Below are 19,818 nucleotides of genomic sequence, written 5' to 3' on the forward strand. Positions count from 1 at the left end.
TAGGGCTCTCAGCGGCAATTATTGCCTTAATCTACAAAGCTAGAAACCCTTCCATGCGGTCTCAGTACATCTATAAATGGTAACATTTTCAAAACTGTCCTGCCCCACAGTCACATCTCCTCCACTTTGGCAGTTTCAAGATGGACAGCTCCACTCTTCTAGGGTGACTGCTCTTTCTCTGTTACTTTCCCTTTCAGAGAACCACGGTGACATCTGTAACCTAAGCTTCTTTACTTACTTACTCTTCATAATTAAATAGGCAAATCACAATAACAGGCATTTCAATGCTCGGCTGATTCTTTTGACCTTCTTGGTCAACTGTAAACAAGCCAACTGAAAATGAGTTTTGGCTTCTTTCGTTTTCACGTTCATTCAAGGAATTGAACAGAACAATTACAGCTAGACGCTACTTAAGAGAAATCTCTTTTGGTCTTTAAAATTCAGTTAAGGAAAAAATATCATTCTGTCATCTTGTGTTTACAATCCTATATCTTAGGACAAGCAATGTAATGCTTCAATGAGGCTTATTCAACTGGAAATACTGAGAGTAAATGCTACTATTATTTTTCATTATTTTACTGCTGGAGGCCTGTGAGTGTCAGAACATGAAACACCATTAAATGAATAAGGCTAGCTTGTTGACTGTGGCAAGTAGATAAATTGAGCTTGTAGTCTATAGCAAATGGCTGAACTGGACTCAATGTTAAAAGAGTAAATTGATCACTTGGAGGTAGCTAGTGACTGTGACTGTTCTGTTGCTTTACAATGTTCTTGACCATTTGCTTGTCATGCTTACATAGTGTTTGACTGCTGTAAATTAAGGTCACATTAAAAGTTAAACTCAATTTAAATGGGTCCTGGACAAATATACAGTCTGCTAGTGTATAAGGATAATAAGTATCAGTGCTGTGTTAAGTGCTCACTGCTGTGTTGCCAGTTAAACTAAAATCATAACTAGTAGGTTACTGACGCCCACAAATGTAAATCCACCTGTGTACTAAAAACAAGAAATGTACACTATGTTATCAAGATAACTAATTAATCTAAATAACAAATTAATGAATCTACTAACTTATTCATGGCAAGTATTCTAGCATAGTAATTGTGATGTATATGGTCCTTTTGGCAAGTTCAATACATACAATTGACCATACCATAACATTATGACCACCTGCATAATATTGTATAGGTCCCAAAACTCCACTAGACCTCTGAAGGTGTGCTGTGGTATCTGACACCAAGACGTTCCGTTAGCAGTAGATCCTTTAAGTCCTGTAAGTTGCGAGGTGGGGCCTCCATGGATCGGACTTGTTTGTCCAGCACATCCCACAGATGCTCAATTGGATTGAGATCTGGGGAATTTGGAGGCCAAGTCAACACCTTGAACTCGTGATTCATCAGACCAGGCCACCTTCTTCCATTGCTCCGTGGTCCAGTTCTGATGCTCACGTGCCCATTGTAGGCACTTTCGGGCGTGGACAGGGGTCAGCATGGGCACCCTGACTGGTCTGCGGCTACGCAGCCCCTTACGCAACAATGGTGTCTTCTGACACCTTTCTATCAGAACCAGGATTAATGTTTTCAGCAATTTGAGCTACAGTAAGTAGCTCGTCTGTTGGATCGGACCACACGGGCCAGCCTTCGCTCCCCACATGCATCAATGAGCCTTGGCCGCCCATGACCCTGTCGCCGGTTCAGCGCTTTTCCTTCCTTGGACCACTGTTGATAGGTACTGACCACTGCAGACTGGGAACACCCCACAAGAGCTGCAGTTTTGGAGATGCTCTGACCCAGTCGTCTAGCCATCACAATTTGGCCCTTGTCAAAGTCGCTCAGATCCTTACGCTTGCCCATTTTTCCAGCTTCTAACACATCAACTTTGAGGACAAAATGTTCACTTGCTGCCTAATATATCCCACCCATTGACAGGTGCCATGATAACGTGATTATCAGTGTTATTCACTTCACCTGTCAGTAGTCATAATGTTATGGCTGATTGGTGTATGTATGTAATGGAGGTATTTACTTTAACAATATATTTAACCTATATTTATCTGTATTTGATTATGTATTATGTACAATTGTGGAAATATGTATTAATATTAATTATGAAGCTACAGATATAGTTTGTAATGGCCTCCTTTTATTTGTGAGATAAATTTTGCTTCTGTTAGATTTACATATTCAACATTATTCATATCAAACAATAACCATAAGACAGATCAAACACTACTTGTAGAGAAATAATTGCTCACAAATCAAAACAATAGCAACACCTGGCATGGCAATGTGAAGGGTAAATAAAGTAATTCATTCTTCAAAATGCAATTGCCTTTGATTGGATTACTTATTAAACCCAAATCCAAGGTGGAGGTATACCTTTGCAAAATATAGCTTTGTCTGGTATAATATCTGCACTATATTTTAATTGACATAACAAAACTGGTAAAATAATGTTTATAAAGATACCTCCTAGATAAACACAAAGATCAAAATATTTATTTTATATTTTCCCTGCATGGTAAGCACTTAATTGTGGTTCATAAATGCCTACATCCTGAGGATATTATTTCAAGAGACTGCTCATTTTACTAAACATAATTTGTGGTCAGCATTAAAGGGAAAGATTAAAAAGAGGGTCCTATCAGTCAATATTCATTAGCAGGGGGATTTATTACTTATTTATGAACTTTGTTGACATCAAGTCTAAGCCTCTGTATTATATGGTAATAATATCCACACAGCTTCTGCAAAATATGTATTTATTTAATTTTAATGTAAAGACTTTCTCTCTGAAAGAAATATATATGTGATTGCTTATTAAAATGTAAAATCTAACAAAAACACAGCAGGGAAAACATATTGCGTTCATAAAGAACTTCATTAGGCCAATTTTCAAATTGTAATTATTGATAGCTCTAATGTAGCTCACAAATACCTAAAATCATACCTCTGCAAAAAGCTAGGTATGGAAAAAGACCCCCCAGCATTACTATTCAGATGAAACCCAGTGTAATGCGCTTAAAGCAAAATCAATCTAAATACTGATAAAGTCTGAAGGAACACTTGAATTAAAATTGAAGTCAAACGAGATCTGAGAAATAGAACACTACCCAATGGGGGATGGGACATCGCTCGTTACCATGCAAACTCATGAAGGTGCCTATGGGCTGCTGTGGGGTTTCATGTGTGACCTATGTTTATCTAAGGGGGATGGGATTAATACTGAAACAGTCTTGAGGGAGGCCAACGGTAAGGCTTAAGGAAACCAACGATGCAACAGCCTGCAAGGAGATGAGGCCTCGTCTAAAACCTAATAAAGATTAATATAAAGGAACCAAACGGAACCCGCATATCAAAACAAACCAGGAGCAAGGGCCACCGGGGACAAACTCAACTAGGAAGTAAAGAATAAAAAAATGAACAGGGAGCAGGGCCAACAGACACCTGCACATCAGCTGTCAGACTACCTCAGGAGCAGGGCTATCCTGACATGCTTAACTGGGAAATAGGAAAAAAAACAACAACGTGGTAGGCAGGGACCAGCAGGTCCCTGTACACCACCAATGAGGCTAAAGCAGGACCACAAGGCCATGCTCAACTGCCTATTGAAACCAAAGGTTGGCCTGAGGGGGAGCAGTTCACAACAGCGACATCCAAGGCCAATAGCCCACAGACAGAGGCTGGCAGCAGGTACAAATGCCATTCGAGATGTGCTCTATGTCCACACTCCTCTCCTCTGCTGTTCCTCTGACCTGCTTTTAAAACGCTAAGCGCTTGTTAATAGAAGGCAACACAGATGTAGTGGTCAAGGGGATTATAATAAAGTGAAGAAAATAAGAAATATGCTATTTAAAAAACAAACAAAGTGCATATCGAAATTAACATACACAAATATTAATGACAGAAAAATTTCAATAAGTGACACAAAGAAAAAGTAATTAACCCTCATCAGCTCCCGTGACAAATATATTCAGTACTGTGCAAATGTATTCGAACATGTTAGGATTTGTAATTTATTCCACTTTAAACACAACGATGAAAGTTGTTAACTCCGTACATTTTTTCTTTTCAATCTTGGGATTGAAATCAAAGCAGTGACAGTCATGTCATTTTAATCAAATGGGATCATTACAGTTTTCTCAAGAGTGAGTGTTCAGAAAAATCTGAGAACACATGATTGATAATTAAGTAAAATAAATTTCTGCTACAAGTGTATATCAGATTCTCCAAATTCTTATTTTTCCCTGGCTTACCTAACTCAATGGAGAATGTAGAAACTACTTAATTAAAAAATAAAGCTGCCTTTTTAAATCCTAATTAGAATTCCTCTCTTCTACTGAATTTTAAATAAAGGAATAAATAAATATGATTTTGGAGGACAGCCCATCTTGTTTTTGTGCTTCATTATTTTTCAAGTTCAAGAGCAAAATCAATTCAATGCATGCTATCATTGCTATGGAAACAAGTCATTTTTAGGATAGCAGTATTTATACAGTGCCAATAGAAAGTCTACATACACCCCCTTGAACATTTTTCACATTTTGCTGTGTCAGTGCCTCAGAGTCTCATGCATTAAAATAAGGATTTGAATGCTTATCTCCATACCATACTCCACACACTGTAAAGTGGGAATATGATTGTATTGTGAATATATATATATAATATAAAATATAAAACTGAAATATCATAATTGGATAAGTCATCTCCCCGAGTTAGTAGGAAGCACCTTAGGCAGCACTTAAAGCTCTCTTCTTACAGTTGCTAACAAATTTGCACACCTAGATTTGGCAATATTTGACCATTCTTCTTTGCAAAACTGTTCAAGCTCTGTCAGGTTCCTTGGGGAGCATTGATGGACAGCAATCTTCAAGTCATTGCCACAAATATATGATCAGATTTGGGTCAGGGCTACTTCAGGAACAGCTGAATTTATCCTGAAATCACGTGAATCAATACAATTTAACACAGGTGGAGGCCACTTAACTAGGTGTGTAATTTTGAAGGTGATTGCTCACACTTGAGACCATTTTCTGCCCCAAAAGTTGTGGGGCAGGATGTGTAGATACATTAAAAAAACAACAACAATAGTACTGTTATTTAATTCCAGGCTATAATGCAACAAAAGATGAACATGTTGAAAGGGGGTGTAGACTTTCTACGGGACAACAGCATGATAATGACTGACAACTGATAATAAAAAAAAAACGTATAATTAAAATGTATTATTATTGTTGTTGTTGTTGTTGTTATTGTTGTTGTTGTTATTATGTTACAAAATATTTTACAGAATATAATCATTACAAGTTTTGAGCTCTTTTTAAAATGTAATTGTCTGCATACCTTTATTTCATGGGATGTAAGATGTGTCTATGTTTGTGTTTGTATGTGACACAAATAGATGAACCGAGCAAGATTAACCTGGAATTATGTTAGACATGTATGGATTAGCAACAAAATGACCATATAAGGCTAGTTGTATCTTTGGCTGTGTCTAGCCTTGAAAGGATGGGGAATGTCTCAAATTCTGTATTCCAATCTAATAAGTAGGAGAGATTAATCATAATGAGGATCAGCAAGTCCTGTTTCTGCATTCTTTTGACGTTTTTTGCGTTCTCATAATATGTCATAATAACTGACACAAGGAGCTTTCAAGTAGACTGCTGGCTGCAATGCCAACTGTGCAGCTCAGAACATGATGATATAAAACAAGTTTCTCTGAAGTGAAATGCTCTACAGCTGGTTGGGGGACTCTTGTTTTTGCTGTGCAACAGCAGTTTCTGTTTGCAGCCAGGCACCTGCAGGACTGGGCTGTGTGAATGGTGCTGTTTCTTTTCCAAATGTCACTATTATATCGGTAGATACATTTACAAGAACACTTGGAAGTAGAACTAAAGGAGGAGGAATAAACATAAAATATGGATTCCTATGAAATATGGTTCATGACTTTCTCATGTCACTGAACATTTCATTTCTTCTCAACTTAAAACACAGAATCTATTAGTATCCATTGAGTAAGATTCATCTGCATTATAATTGTCAGTATTTATTAAGGTGGCTCTAGTTATTCTGTGTGTTCATTATTTTTCCCAATATATTATTTACCAGTATTTGTGATTTTCATTAACTCTGCCATTCTTTGACTAGGCTTTCCTGTACTTTCGTACATTAGCCTTATTAAGGGTCAGCTACAGTATCATGCTTATTTCCATTGGATATAATCCAGTTCTTAAGGCTTCGTACATGGTTCAGTTAAAATCCTATAAAAACACCAATCATAGTTTCCATAAAAACAGGATCTATTTTTCTCTGGGTTATTTTTTACCCATCTTAAAGAAGACTTAAACTCCATATCTGAAGTGTATTTACTGCATGATGAAGAGTAAAACATGTCATTAAGATGAAATATGTAAGTAATAAAGGAAGATTAACATAATCTAGCTTTTTTTTATGAAAATGTATTAAGCAAAAACAAATATCAAGAAAGATGGGTTTTATTGGCATTTTCTTTTTATATCAAAAGCAGCAGAAGCTCTAAGTATCATGTTCCAGAAATTAAAATTTGTTTTGGCATCTCTTTTTCTTGTGCAGTCTTAACCTGTGTCTCCAGGAGCATCACAGTTTAATCCTTCTGTCTATCTCACCCTATAGTGTGGTCAGTTCACTGAGACGCCCAGTGGATCCATTTAAAAGTTGTTCTTGTATCATATTTATGTGATTTCGTTTAAGTTGTGTGTTTCGGCTCATTAGCATTAATGATGGCTTGTCACAAGAAAGCTTTTTGGAGATGCGGCTCTCCAAATCATGAGAAGTTTCTGTTGTGATTCCTTTGATAGGGTGAAGTTTCATATAAATCTGCAGCATGTTGAGTGATTATGAGGAAACGATTAGCGATGGTCTTTCATTGTCAAATCTTTCCTAAATGTTGTTTTTCTCTGCTCACAAGCTGTGAGTGCAGAGTACACAAATACATGTTTTCCATAGCAATAAATTATGTCTGTAAGTAGTTAATAAGAGAGTTATGTGCACAATGCCCATTCCAGTGCTGCTGTTTGTGCATTTTGTTTTATATATCAAATGTCCTAATAATATTGTTATAATTGGGATAAACAGCACACATATCCAGGGTGAAACTGGGTTACTGTAGCAAAATTAAATTCTGTTTTCAATCTTGTTTGGCTGCTTCAAAGCTCAGGAAACAGATCCTTGCTAGAATGCATCCAGTGTTTAGGGCTGTTTCACAAACCAGCCTGGTATTACTGCCTGACTTTAGGAAAGAGATGCAGCAGTTATTTTTTATTAGCGTAAAGGGATAAACACAATATGCTCTCACAACAGAATCTGAAACTTCACTTCAGTATCACAACCTGCAACATGAATTATTATTTGGTTAAAGTGGAGCAGAAATTAATAACTTTTGCCTTATTAACAAAATCAATATGTGCCACATATAATCCAATTTTGAAGGCCTATAATGGAAAGGAAAACACAACCCTAAAAGAAAGGATAATGATTAGTGGTAAGCCATACCATAAGCCATATAATAATATGGACGGAAGCCTTAATCATTTAGGATTATTCTCTTCTCAAGCGGATGCTGGAGTACACTTGTCTAGGATACTTCTGTCCCAAAATAATTGCAAGCAGACGCCAAGTCCCATGTGAGCCTCAGATGCTCTGTGTTTCCTGATCTCAGTGTTCTTGATGGGAATTTTTTTACCCACCTGTCAACTATTCTATTAATGGCAAGCATGTAAAAATGAGCTCAAATGCTGTACTATTAAATTGTGTACATGTATCTTGCATCTGCTTAAGAAAAGCTCGCTCTTTAAGGACTGGAGTGTGACACATCTCATTTATCTCCAGCCCAGGCCTGCACTCTCCTCTGTTTGATGTTGGCAAGTCTCAGAATGCTTTTGCATGTCAATTATGCTGCTAATAATGCTGTTTTCTGGGCGGGTATACCTTTAATCAACGTTGCCTTCAGTAGAAGACCGCAAGCTGTGTGTATGAAAGACAAACAGAAGTTTCCTGCATCTGGAACTACAAGAGCAGCCATGAAATACCCATGAATAGATAAATAATTAATGGAACATACAGATGTGTATGTGTGTTGTTTGTACATTTTGAAAGACTGCCAGGTTTTCAAATACACACTGAAGAGAAGTTTGATCATGTATTTTCAGGCTACTGCTTGTTTTTACTGTGAGAAAGCCTCAGTCTGTTTCACTTCAAAGAAACCCCCACCATTATTATTCAAAGGTGAATCATTATGTACTCAAAAGTCTTACTTTTTCTGCTCTGTGAACACGTAAGCAATGTGACACTCATTTACAATCCCCGTCCAGTAATGACCTGTTGATTTCACAGCTGTTTGCAACAGGTGTGTCGGAATACCAAAGGCTTCCAGCTGTCCTTGTTCTTTGAAACTTGAACCGTCTCCTTTGTACCAGGTGTAAATGAGCATAACAATAACTGCATTGCAATGTTATTCAGGAAATTCAGTCCCCTCTTTGAGAGATAGTGCCTTCACTTTGCTTAGTAGTTGCAAATACATCTTGAGAGATCCTTCACCCTTGGCAAACTGGTAAATCATATTAGTATACAAGTTAACTATGTTTAAGTATTTCATGGTCTCAAGGTGTTTCATGTAGAATTAGTTTGAGAGGGTAAACATAAAAAATAAAGTTTATTGGTTCTTTCAGTTAGAAAAGGCACTGCCTCACTTTGAAAAGCAAGCTAAGTACAATTTGTAATGTGGGGCACATTGCTGACCCCAAGAGGAAAACACTTAAAATACACAGGCACTGTCTCGCTGTGGAATTTATGACATTTCAAAACATGGCTCTCGTGTGGTGTGCCTCTTTATATGGGACTGTTTACATTCAGTGTGAAGTTGTCCATTGTGGAGCTGTCATTGTCTCTCTGTCAGGCTGTTTTGACGGTGATTGTGCTGACAGCTAGTAGAAAGAGATGCTTTCGTGCTTTTTTAATGTACACTGGAATGTGGTTTGCATGGCTGAGCAATAGCTTACACTGCAGGGCTTAACTTTAATATTTGAAAGAATCACTGGACAAGTCAACATGCCGTGACCTGGACACTGTCTTTCACTCTCCTATTTCATGACCACCTCCATAAACTTCTCCGCAGTTCAAGGGCAGGTTAAGCACATCACATGTGGTTCATCTGGTGGATGTAGTGACTTTCTAAGGGCTCACAAAGCCCATCTATCATTGTATTTGCCACTAGTGATTCACTGGGCATATGGTCTTCAAGATCACATGAAGTTCAGGTTTTGTTTTGAGTAATTACAGTATAGCTGTACTTGCTCATCACTATTTGTACATGTCTGATGATGGCTTAAAGTATGCAAACATGATAATGTGATGTAGCATGGATCCTGAAGTACTACAATATTGTGGTAATAAGATGTGTATTGTATGGGAAACAACTAACAAGCAATGATCCGACAATGGCTAGATGAGGATGCAGTTCAAGCAGGTGGTGCAATATTACAGTTGATATAATGCTGGTAATCTAAAATACATACAAATATATATATAGGATTAGATGCCTTTTAAGTACGTTCATACAGGATTCCGGTACTGCAGGTTGTTATTTCCTGTGTGTAATAGGAATTGATTGAGAGCTTTTACAATATACACTGTAGACCTGGAAGACTCTTATAGATCTTATGTTTAAGTTGTATTTTTCTAAAGCTGCACAGTGTCACAAAGGAAGTTCCTCCTCCACTCTCAAAGTCAACCAAATTCCTTTTGTATTAAAAGACTTGTCTGTTCAGAAGTACACACAAGGTGAAAAGCTTGCCTGACGCTAAGACATCAATAGGATCATGGCATCAGCCAAATGGTAGTGTTAATTACTTGACCCCACAAAATCTGTGCTGCTTGTGCTTACACTCTACAATACCCAGTTGAAGAGGAAATTTCTTTTCAGTTTGAGAAATAATCTACCGTAACTATGACAGTTGATTTGACTAGTGCTAGTTTAACAAAAGCAGAATCATTTTCTGTCCTTTTTTAGCTGAGACTAAACAGCAGTAAGTCAGAAGATAAAGACTAATAGGGATGGTAAATATATCTGTTTGTGTGTAACCTGGACTAAATGGTGACTAGAAAGGTGAGGTAAGATAATAAATATGTTTATTTTTATTATTATTAGTCCCTATAAATTATGGTTTAGGGGCTGATTTTTATGCATTGCAGGACTTCCTCATTCAATTTACAATGCAATCAGCCTAACGAAGCCCTGCTACCAATGTTTGTTGGCATAGCTTTATTCATTCAGAGCAGCCAAGGCCTAAGAGCGGCAATAGCCAGTAAGTGTTTTGGCTTTCAAGTAAATCAAACACAAAAGCCGTGAGGGAATTTTGCAAAGGATAACAAATCCAATTTACAACATTAAAAAAAAGAAACACTGGCAAACCGTCCGGCCATGTCACCAAACAATCGATTACATTAAGGTCATCAGCACTAATAGTTACATTTTCATGCCTAATTAAATTAATTTAGTTTCCATCATGGATGTCTAACTATTCTTCCATACTTCTGGCGGACCATTATGCATTTTTTGGGCTTGGATTCATACTACTTCGGTATATAAGTACACATCACTTTCACATCAGATTTTCACTTTCCAACTACACATGCATTTACTATTGTAATTATATACAGATTTTGGAATGAAAGCTGAATTAATGTGACTTGTGATTATTATTTGTTCTTAGGAATAACATGTAGCTACAGTTAAAAGCTCTGACACCATCGCCAATGGCGTGGAATGAATGATGCTTAATCGCAGCTCCTGTCAGGGAAGCACATTTCTCAGCAGGAATATACATGCTACCTGACAGACATTACGAAACCTCTCCTCAAATTTTAATTGATGATGTAGGGTGAAGTTCAACAATGGCAGAGATGAATACACCTCCGGCCTGTTTACCTCTCCCTCACAGTAAACGGTGCTGTTTGTTCAGTCTAGCACAAGCGGCAGGTTTTCACAATTGGTTGGCTAAAGATAAGTCAGGGATGATTTCACAAGAGCAGCTAATCCTTTTCTAATCTCTATAAAAAACATCCTGTTAAAGTTGCCTTTTCTGGGAATCATCACAAAAGACCAACCAAGAGGATTAAATGATTAAACTCAGCCCTGTTTTTTTTTTTTTTTTCTGCGCTATGAACCCATGCTTTTCAGGAGCACATAGATTTCAAGTCCGGTTTCAGGTATGAGGTGCGTCGGGTCTGATCATGTTGATGCTTTTCGACTAAAAAAAGCTTTGGGATGAAAACAATACATGACATATAAGAGCCAGCTAAGACAGAGCGTTAAGACTGAGACTGATGTGATAATAAAACAAAATTCAATAAGCTCCTCCCAAACAGGCCTCTTTAATTTGTTTTGGATGTTTACTTGGCAGCTCCACTTACAAAGTTGTTTCTCTGTTTACGCTTCATGCCGCTGTCTTATTAGAAAGATATACAGCAAACGGATTAGACCTGGGGCTGCAGTAACTAATGAAAGTTGACTGAGAGCAGGAGCCTTGAATGAAAGACTGCTATATCACACAGTTTAAACCTGGACTCTATCAGAGGTAAGAAAATCACATTTGTGTCAGGATACAATCAGTAGCATCAGATCTTCAAAGTGCTGGAGAAATAATTTCCATAATGTGTGTTTTTTGTCTTGTTAAAAGCATTCATGCAGCATCTCAGCACTGACCTTCTTATTAATTTCAAAAGCAACAAGTTTACAGCGTCTACCTGAGCTCCTCATTTAAATAATGAGGTAAAACGTCTTGAATCGTATCAGCATCGTCTTGATGCGATCATTCTTAAAAGTGAGAGTAAAACATAAAGATGGTTTTGCATAACAAGAAGGGATGCGTCACTTCTGTCGGCCCTTTATTTTCCACCAAACATTTCTCCCTACTCTTTTATTCTGCTACTGTCTCTGAGCAAGAGGGATGGACCTGGCAGGGGTGTGTGGCTGGGTCAGACAGCCCAGCGGGGAAGGAGAATACCCTCCTCGAGCCTCCTCCATTGCTAAATTACTTTTCATTCAATCGTAAGTGGTCTACATTTTTCAGAGGTTTTAATAAATCTACAAAGCCAAACGGAGGCTGGATTTGGTAGCACAATTAAGGCTATGACAGCAAGAGCCATATTTTCCTTGAATCGCATGGCTCCCATGGTGCCAGGTTAGGCCGGCATCTTGAGTGATCACTAGCCATGGCGTTAATCTTCAAGCTGTGCCCTGGAGGACGTCCCTCTGTTGCTGCGGACGTCACCTTGGATTGATGGTGTCTGGGTGGCGGCCCTTTTTTTTCGCATAGAAAGGATTTCTGTATTCTTCCCTCTGGATCCTTGGTTTCAGTTAAAGCGCGCTCACACAATACTATCTGCCACTCTGGCATCGAGAGTTACTTTCCATTAAAAAAGATTTTAAAAATACTAGTAGTGTTTTATATTTGATTTCAATAATAATGGCAAATGTGTTTTCTTTCTGAATCAATATAGACAAGTATAAAATAAAGATTGAAAAACAACAACGCATGAAAGTAACCCTTTTGTCTGAATTTGATACAACTGCTAATTGTTTCCCCAAAACTTATAAAACGATCTCAGAGTTATCCTTTAGTATTAAAATGGTCAGTGGGGAGAAATAACTACAGCAAACATGCAGCATACGTGCCTTGACAGAAGTAGAGATTGGTACGTTCCCTTGACCAATGTTTACCTGGCCAAACCCACATAGCCTCTTTTGTTGGTTCAAAGTTGTTCATTTGCCTAAGCTTGTAGGTCTTTCACCTCTGAAGACCTCAGATTAAATTCAACATTCTGGTTGCTGCTGTTTCATACACATAAGCAGAAGCATTTCAATAATCATGATTTATTGATAACAGGTTTCTTAAGATTACATCAATAGGTTACCTATCACATTTTAGCCTTATCAACAGCCCCCACCTTAGTCAACACTAAAAAAAATTAGTTTAGACCCATACAAATCTACACCACATTGAGTTAACTCGGTAGAAACACAATCCTAACCTCAACTGCTGGGGACTCCAACCCTTACCCCATCCCGGAGCAAGATGTAACTCTAATTTGATCTCTTAAAGGAAATATTAGGTCACAACTGAGCTAAATTGCTCAAACAACTCTAAACTCAATACTCAAAAAAGCTACATAAATGTAACCATAATACAAATCTGTATCCCTAATTAGAATTTGCCTTTGCCACATATTCAGATGTTGAATTTTCCATCTTTTTTTGCATGATTTATTTCTTAAACCTTCATGTGTTCAGTTCATATAGTGATAGCTATAATTTCGCCTAATAGCCACATTATAATCAGATCATTGTTTTCTGGATTTATGGAAGTCTTTCCAACTCTTGGAGTGGAAAAGAATATCTTCCTTCACATCAGCTGGGACCATTTTTGTCCTGTTTTTTCACAAACCCGGCTATGATATGTAAGAGTACTTAACATCAGAGCGATGATTAAATTAATCAGGGAAATGTCTGGAAAACAGGGAGCTCTCTTTCAGCCCCCTCCCTTCCCCCTCCATTTCACAGAGCAGAACCAGATCTTCCTCATAACCTTTCCCCACGTCATGCATCATATGTTTATTGACCCTCTTTACAACAGACAGACAGCTAGGCATGCTATTTATATAACCTCAGGCAACTCATGCTTCACGGGTGTCCATTTTCTTCAGAGGCAGCAGGTGCATGCTGACCAAAGGGTACACAAAATCCTATAACAGCTGCCGGAAACTGCCTTCCCCACTAGTGATGCAGCAGCCACATCTTCTCTCTCCACTTAATGTGTGAATCTCACCTACAACGGACAAGGAATGGAAAAGAGTGAAAGAACACACTCTAAATAAGCAAGACAATAACTGCATTGCAATGTTATTCAGGAAATTCAGTCCCCTCTTTGAGAGATAGTGCCTTCACTTTGCTTAGTAGTTGCAAATACATCTTGAGAGATCCTTCACCCTTGGCAAACTGGTAAATCATATTAGTATACAAGTTAACTATGTTTAAGTATTTCATGGTCTCAATGTGTTTCATGTAGAATTAGTCTGAGAGGGTAAACATAAAAAATAAAGTTTATTGGTTCTTTCAGTTAGAAAAGGCACTGCCTCACTTTGAAAAGCAAGCTAAGTACAATTTGTAATGTGGGGCACATTGCTGACCCCAAGAGGAAAACACTTAAAATACACAGGCACTGTCTCGCTGTGGAATTTATGACATTTCAAAACATGGCTCTCGTGTGGTGTGCCTCTTTATATGGGACTGTTTACATTCAGTGTGAAGTTGTCCATTGTGGAGCTGTCATTGTCTCTCTGTCAGGCTGTTTTGACGGTGATTGTGCTGACAGCTAGTAGAAAGAGATGCTTTCGTGCTTTTTTAATGTACACTGGAATGTGGTTTGCATGGCTGAGCAATAGCTTACACTGCAGGGCTTAACTTTAATATTTGAAAGAATCACTGGACAAGTCAACATGCCGTGACCTGGACACTGTCTTTCACTCTCCTATTTCATGACCACCTCCATAAACTTCTCCGCAGTTCAAGGGCAGGTTAAGCACATCACATGTGGTTCATCTGGTGGATGTAGTGACTTTCTAAGGGCTCACAAAGCCCATCTATCATTGTATTTGCCACTAGTGATTCACTGGGCATATGGTCTTCAAGATCACATGAAGTTCAGGTTTTGTTTTGAGTAATTACAGTATAGCTGTACTTGCTCATCACTATTTGTACATGTCTGATGATGGCTTAAAGTATGCAAACATGATAATGTGATGTAGCATGGATCCTGAAGTACTACAATATTGTGGTAATAAGATGTGTATTGTATGGGAAACAACTAACAAGCAATGATCCGACAATGGCTAGATGAGGATGCAGTTCAAGCAGGTGGTGTAATATTACAGTTGATATAATGCTGGTAATCTAAAATACATACAAATATATATATATATATATATATATATATATATATATATATATATATATAAGATGCCTTTCTAATAATGTCGTAATTCAGGAGGGAGTCTGTGAAACAGTGGGAAAGGGGAACTGATCCACAACATATTCAGTTAGAAGAATACAAGGAATTGCAAATGGCGTGGAATTGAATGACATCAAAGATCATCATAGGAAAACATATATTCCATTTGCATTCATCATTACAGCACTGTGTGACCTATGGCTCTTAAATATCGACGCTTGACTGTCTTGATCGCATTGAGAAGTTTACAAACAATGGCTTACGAAAGAGTCAGTGGGTCGCTAAGAGCATTATGTAATGACCATTCAGTTGCAGAAGCAGGGCAGCGCTCCTGTGTCTACAGCTGTAAATCCACTGATACATTAAGCACAGTGGAGGTCAACAAGAGGGTGGAGAATGATAGGGCAGGGCAGGGTTTTCTTGTGTGAAGAAACAGAGAGACGCTATAAGTAGATTCATCCAGGATTCCGGTACTGCAGGTTGTTGTTTCCTGTGTGTAATAGGAGTTACAGGCAGCTCTCTTTCAGCCCCCTCCCTTCCCCCTCCATTTCACAGAGCAGAACCAGATCTTCCTCATAACCTTTCCCCACGTCATGCATCATATGTTTATTGACCCTCTTTACAACAGACAGACAGCTAGGCATGCTATTTATATAACCTCGGGCAACTCATGCTTCACGGGTGTCCAGCAGGTGCATGCTGACCAAAGGGTACACAAAATCCTATAACAGCTGCCGGAAACTGCCTTCCCCATTAGTGATGCAGCAGCCACATCTTCTCTCTCCACTTAATGTGTGAATCTCACCTACAACGGACAAGGAATGGAAAAGAGTGAAAGAACACACTCTGCCCGCTCTTCACAAATACGCATGATGTCCACTTTGTAATCCGTTTGTTCTGCCTATTTTGTGATTGAGCTTGTGACTTTTCCTGATTAATGGCAGGGACGTGTTCTGTACATTTTGCTCCCCCATATGTCTCTCCCTTGCCTTTTCCCACACGATCCTGGGGGGACTGTCATGTGCCTGAGAAATGGTTTGGTAAGTTTCAAAATCTGTTGTACTGTACTGTGTATTATGTGGGAACATGGGAGCACAGTCTCACCATAAATAATTTTGACAGATGTATGCATAAGCTAGTTAATTATTACCCACAACAGTGCTGTGTGTGCCAACTGATACAATAGATATATTTATGGGCATGTCTGTCATCATCATTATCATCAGCCTCTGTAGATCCATTGCTAGTTGTAGGCCTCCTCAAGATTTTCCAACATGTTTCAGTCCAAATTGTCTCTTTCCCAGATTACTTCAACCTTCTCTTGTTCTCTCCTTTTTGTTGTTGAACGTGATCCATTCATTACTCTCTGATCTGTTCATCTTGTTATGTGTCTAGCCCATTGGCATTTTAACATTTTATGTAGGCAGACATCCATGTTTGCACTCAAATATATTTATTTTTCAGAGCCATAGCTAAACACAGTATATGTGTGTGTGTGTAAAAGTCAATCTTTACTTTTTAGTCCTCTACAATTTGGTTTTCTCTGTTTTAAAAAAAAATATTTGTGGATTTTTTGCTGCATCAGAATGCAATCTGCCATAATTGCTAAAACTTTTTTAATAATTTACAAAATTTGTGACTTGGTCATTACTGTACAGGCTGTTGTCAAGACATGGAGGGGTTTTTACAGCCCCAGAGAGGGAGGATACTGGGAGATCTCACTTTCTCTATCACTATCTCAGCAGATTGTAATGCTTCACAGCAAGCAGTACAAAAATTACCTCTTCTTTGCCTGTTAAGTAAATTGTTGATATATATCCTAAACTTGTAGCTAGGGTGACCACATTGTTAGATACACAACTGCTACTGGCACACTACAAACATGTATTTGATAGTGGTTATTTAAAAAAAGATAGATAGAAGTGGGCTTACTATGTGCTACTGACCATTGTTTTATGTCAGACAACTTTCAACAACTTGATGATTCTCTTCAGATTTACAGTCCTAGTCAGTAGCATTTCAACCCATTACAGGGATTGCTAGATTCGTATCACAGTTGCCTTGACCTCATTCTAAAAATGAGATATTCTCTTTTTTATTATAGAGAGATGTAGAGCATCTGTTTTCATTTTACATATTGAAATGCAGCCCATAATATCAGCAGTCAATACAATTTGTGATGTAAAGGAGGTCAGTTTCATTTGTCAATATCTGCTTAATGTACGGTATAAATTGATAATATAAATTATATTAATAATTAAAAAACACGTAAATAAAAAAATAGATTCAACTAATGAAGCAATAGGTCAACTGAAGAATGTTTTAATACTGAAAATGTGTACAGTGTGTCCTCTGGTGGATAAAATCTGTATTGCGCTCAACATTACAGCTAAATGTGTGAGAAAGGCAGTGATGCACATATTTGAGGTATAGACATGAATACATTTTATACAAATAATTTTATTATACGTATTACACAATATGAATTTTGGAGGTGAAAAGATACACAGGGGAGTTAATTAAGTTTTCCTTTGATCTAATCTTGGTCTCGTCCTCAAGTAACTGAAAATAATTTGTTTTTCCAGTTTTGGCTTGGTTACACATTTACCACAAAAGAATGAGAGGAGAGGAGATTGTCATAAACATCCCTGTGTGTTCTTGATTTTTCTAAAACAGTTGCCACATCGTCTTAATCGGACAGACAGCAGTCAGATAGTTAACTGTGATTTGCTATCGATTACCAATAACGCAAAGCATGTAAACAAGCACAAAAACTGGATGAGGTCCGTTTAAAAAAAGCCAAAACAAAACAAAATGAAAAGTCATACAATCATTTGGCACGTATTCCCTAGGACAACTACCAAAGTGTGTGTTTAGTTTGCAAACTGGAAAACCCTAGGCATGTGTCATAAACGAATCACTACAAAACCTTAAGATGTGAGAATCTATGAGGTGTCTAACAGGAGAAAAAAGAATGTTAACACAACTTTGTTACTTTTCCTGTAATGTTCTTTATTTAAATATACACCTAATCGTTTTTGGAAGACAACTGCCTATTTATCAGAACACTATCTAAACGTTACCTGTTTATTTCACAAAGCAAAACAGCACAGTAGTATTATATATTAAGAATTAGGAAGAATTTAGTCTGTATACTCAAGTAATTCAGTGTACAAGTTTGTGTGAAAGTCTGTGGTTCATTTGGCATATAAAACCCTGAAAATTAAATACAGAAAAAAAAAAAAAAACCTTCAAAACCTAGGGTGTAGAACTTAGAATATTTTTGTAACTGAGTAGTCATGACATGTTATAAACAGATTGAGTCTTAATGGGGCCAATATTAGCATACCCTGGTATATTGTTTTCGGGGAGTGTGGCTACCAATTATTTTAAATCCCCCAAAATGTATTTATGCACATGGCTAGTTAAGACATAAGTAACACACGCAGAAACACATTATTGTCAAAGCATAATAGTTGAAAGATTAGTTCACTTTAAACATAGTGTGACAAACATATAATAAAAAAGCACAAGTTATCATCTGAGACAATCCGCATTCTATTGACATGTATTATGTATTAACTAAAAAATATATTTAAAAGAGGAATTACTTTTCTGTTTTGCAAAAGAGATATTTTTTTTAATAAATTACAGCATTTGCTTTAGGTGTTATGTTTTATCAGCCTTAAAACATGCATTTTACATTAGAGTAATTCTGATGGTACATGCAGCGGCCATTTTTTATTCCCCTTTGTCCATATGTCTATGATCATTACAATGTTCATGTGACTGTATTGTCCTTTCAGTTATTTCTGTACACCCAATAAAACCACAATTCTCTAATATGACTCTCCAATTCGCCATGTTAAAGCAACGCTCTACGTGTATTGGAAATATATCATATGTGTCATATGACTATGAGTGCTCAATTACAAATATCTCTAACAACTGAAAACCCCGTTCTTAACATTAGTACATCTTTCAAATAAAATTATTTATATCTGTAGGCTGGAGTTAGGTGGTATCCACAAAAGTGAAGGAACTGAATTAAAACATATATCAAAAGGTAGATATACAAGTAAGCATAGAATGCTTTTACTAATTGATAGCACCTGACTCACAAATATTCCTTTTAAATGGTCACCTGCTTACTTATATAGTCAGTGCAGTAATAAACAAAGTGCCATTTGGTAAAGAAACGATACTGAATGTTCATTTTTCTTAAAGATGTGCCAGTGGCAGGATGCATTTCATGGCTTGTTCTCCCATTGCTATGCACTATAGAAATTGCTTTTTCATTTTGGTTTACATCTCTCATTTTCTTTCTTACAAAATAGCACCATGGTTTGTAAAAATAATAATAATAATACAATGAAGGCTTGACGAAAAAAACGTATTATGTCCTCTTCATGCAGACGTGGCATCGACTGATGTGGGTTCGTAAATCTCCTGCTTTCAGGGTCGTGGGCACAGGTTTCCTATGGAGAAATCACAATGATGTCTTTAGTAAGATACAGTTGGACAGCAATATTTGTTTCTGCATGGCAGAAAACAGCAGAGGAGCGCCACCTGCTGGAATAAATGCTGTAACTGTGTGCAGCCCACTCCTGTCTATATGTCTCCTTGAAGAATTAGGCATGGTTATTATTTAGGTAAATACTTGCGATCCCTTTAAATATTCAGGTCACACAATCTTGTTTACAACAACAAACATTCAATAATACCCATTCAGAGGAAAGCATGAATCATAATTTAAACAGGGAGTGTCCGATTT

At 37.5% G+C, this 19,818-nt stretch overlaps 1 protein-coding gene and 1 long non-coding RNA gene across 2 annotated transcripts in view; one reads left to right on the top strand and one right to left on the bottom strand.

Annotated features, from left to right (window-relative positions):
• Positions 1–19,818, top strand: part of LOC136750978 (uncharacterized) — a 147,243-nt gene that overhangs the window by 107,307 nt on the left and 20,118 nt on the right. The window lies entirely within an intron of this gene.
• col4a1 (collagen, type IV, alpha 1) overlaps positions 17,485–19,818 on the bottom strand; it is a 55,394-nt gene continuing 53,060 nt past the window's right edge. Inside the window, exon 52 of the mRNA XM_066706168.1 lies at positions 17,485–19,522. Coding sequence (XP_066562265.1) covers positions 19,441–19,522 — 82 coding nt within the window. The 3' untranslated portion in view covers positions 17,485–19,440. The remainder of the gene's footprint in view (positions 19,523–19,818) is intronic.

Source organism: Amia ocellicauda, chromosome 6 (genome assembly GCF_036373705.1).
Source record: "Amia ocellicauda isolate fAmiCal2 chromosome 6, fAmiCal2.hap1, whole genome shotgun sequence".
NCBI lineage: Eukaryota > Metazoa > Chordata > Actinopteri > Amiiformes > Amiidae > Amia > Amia ocellicauda.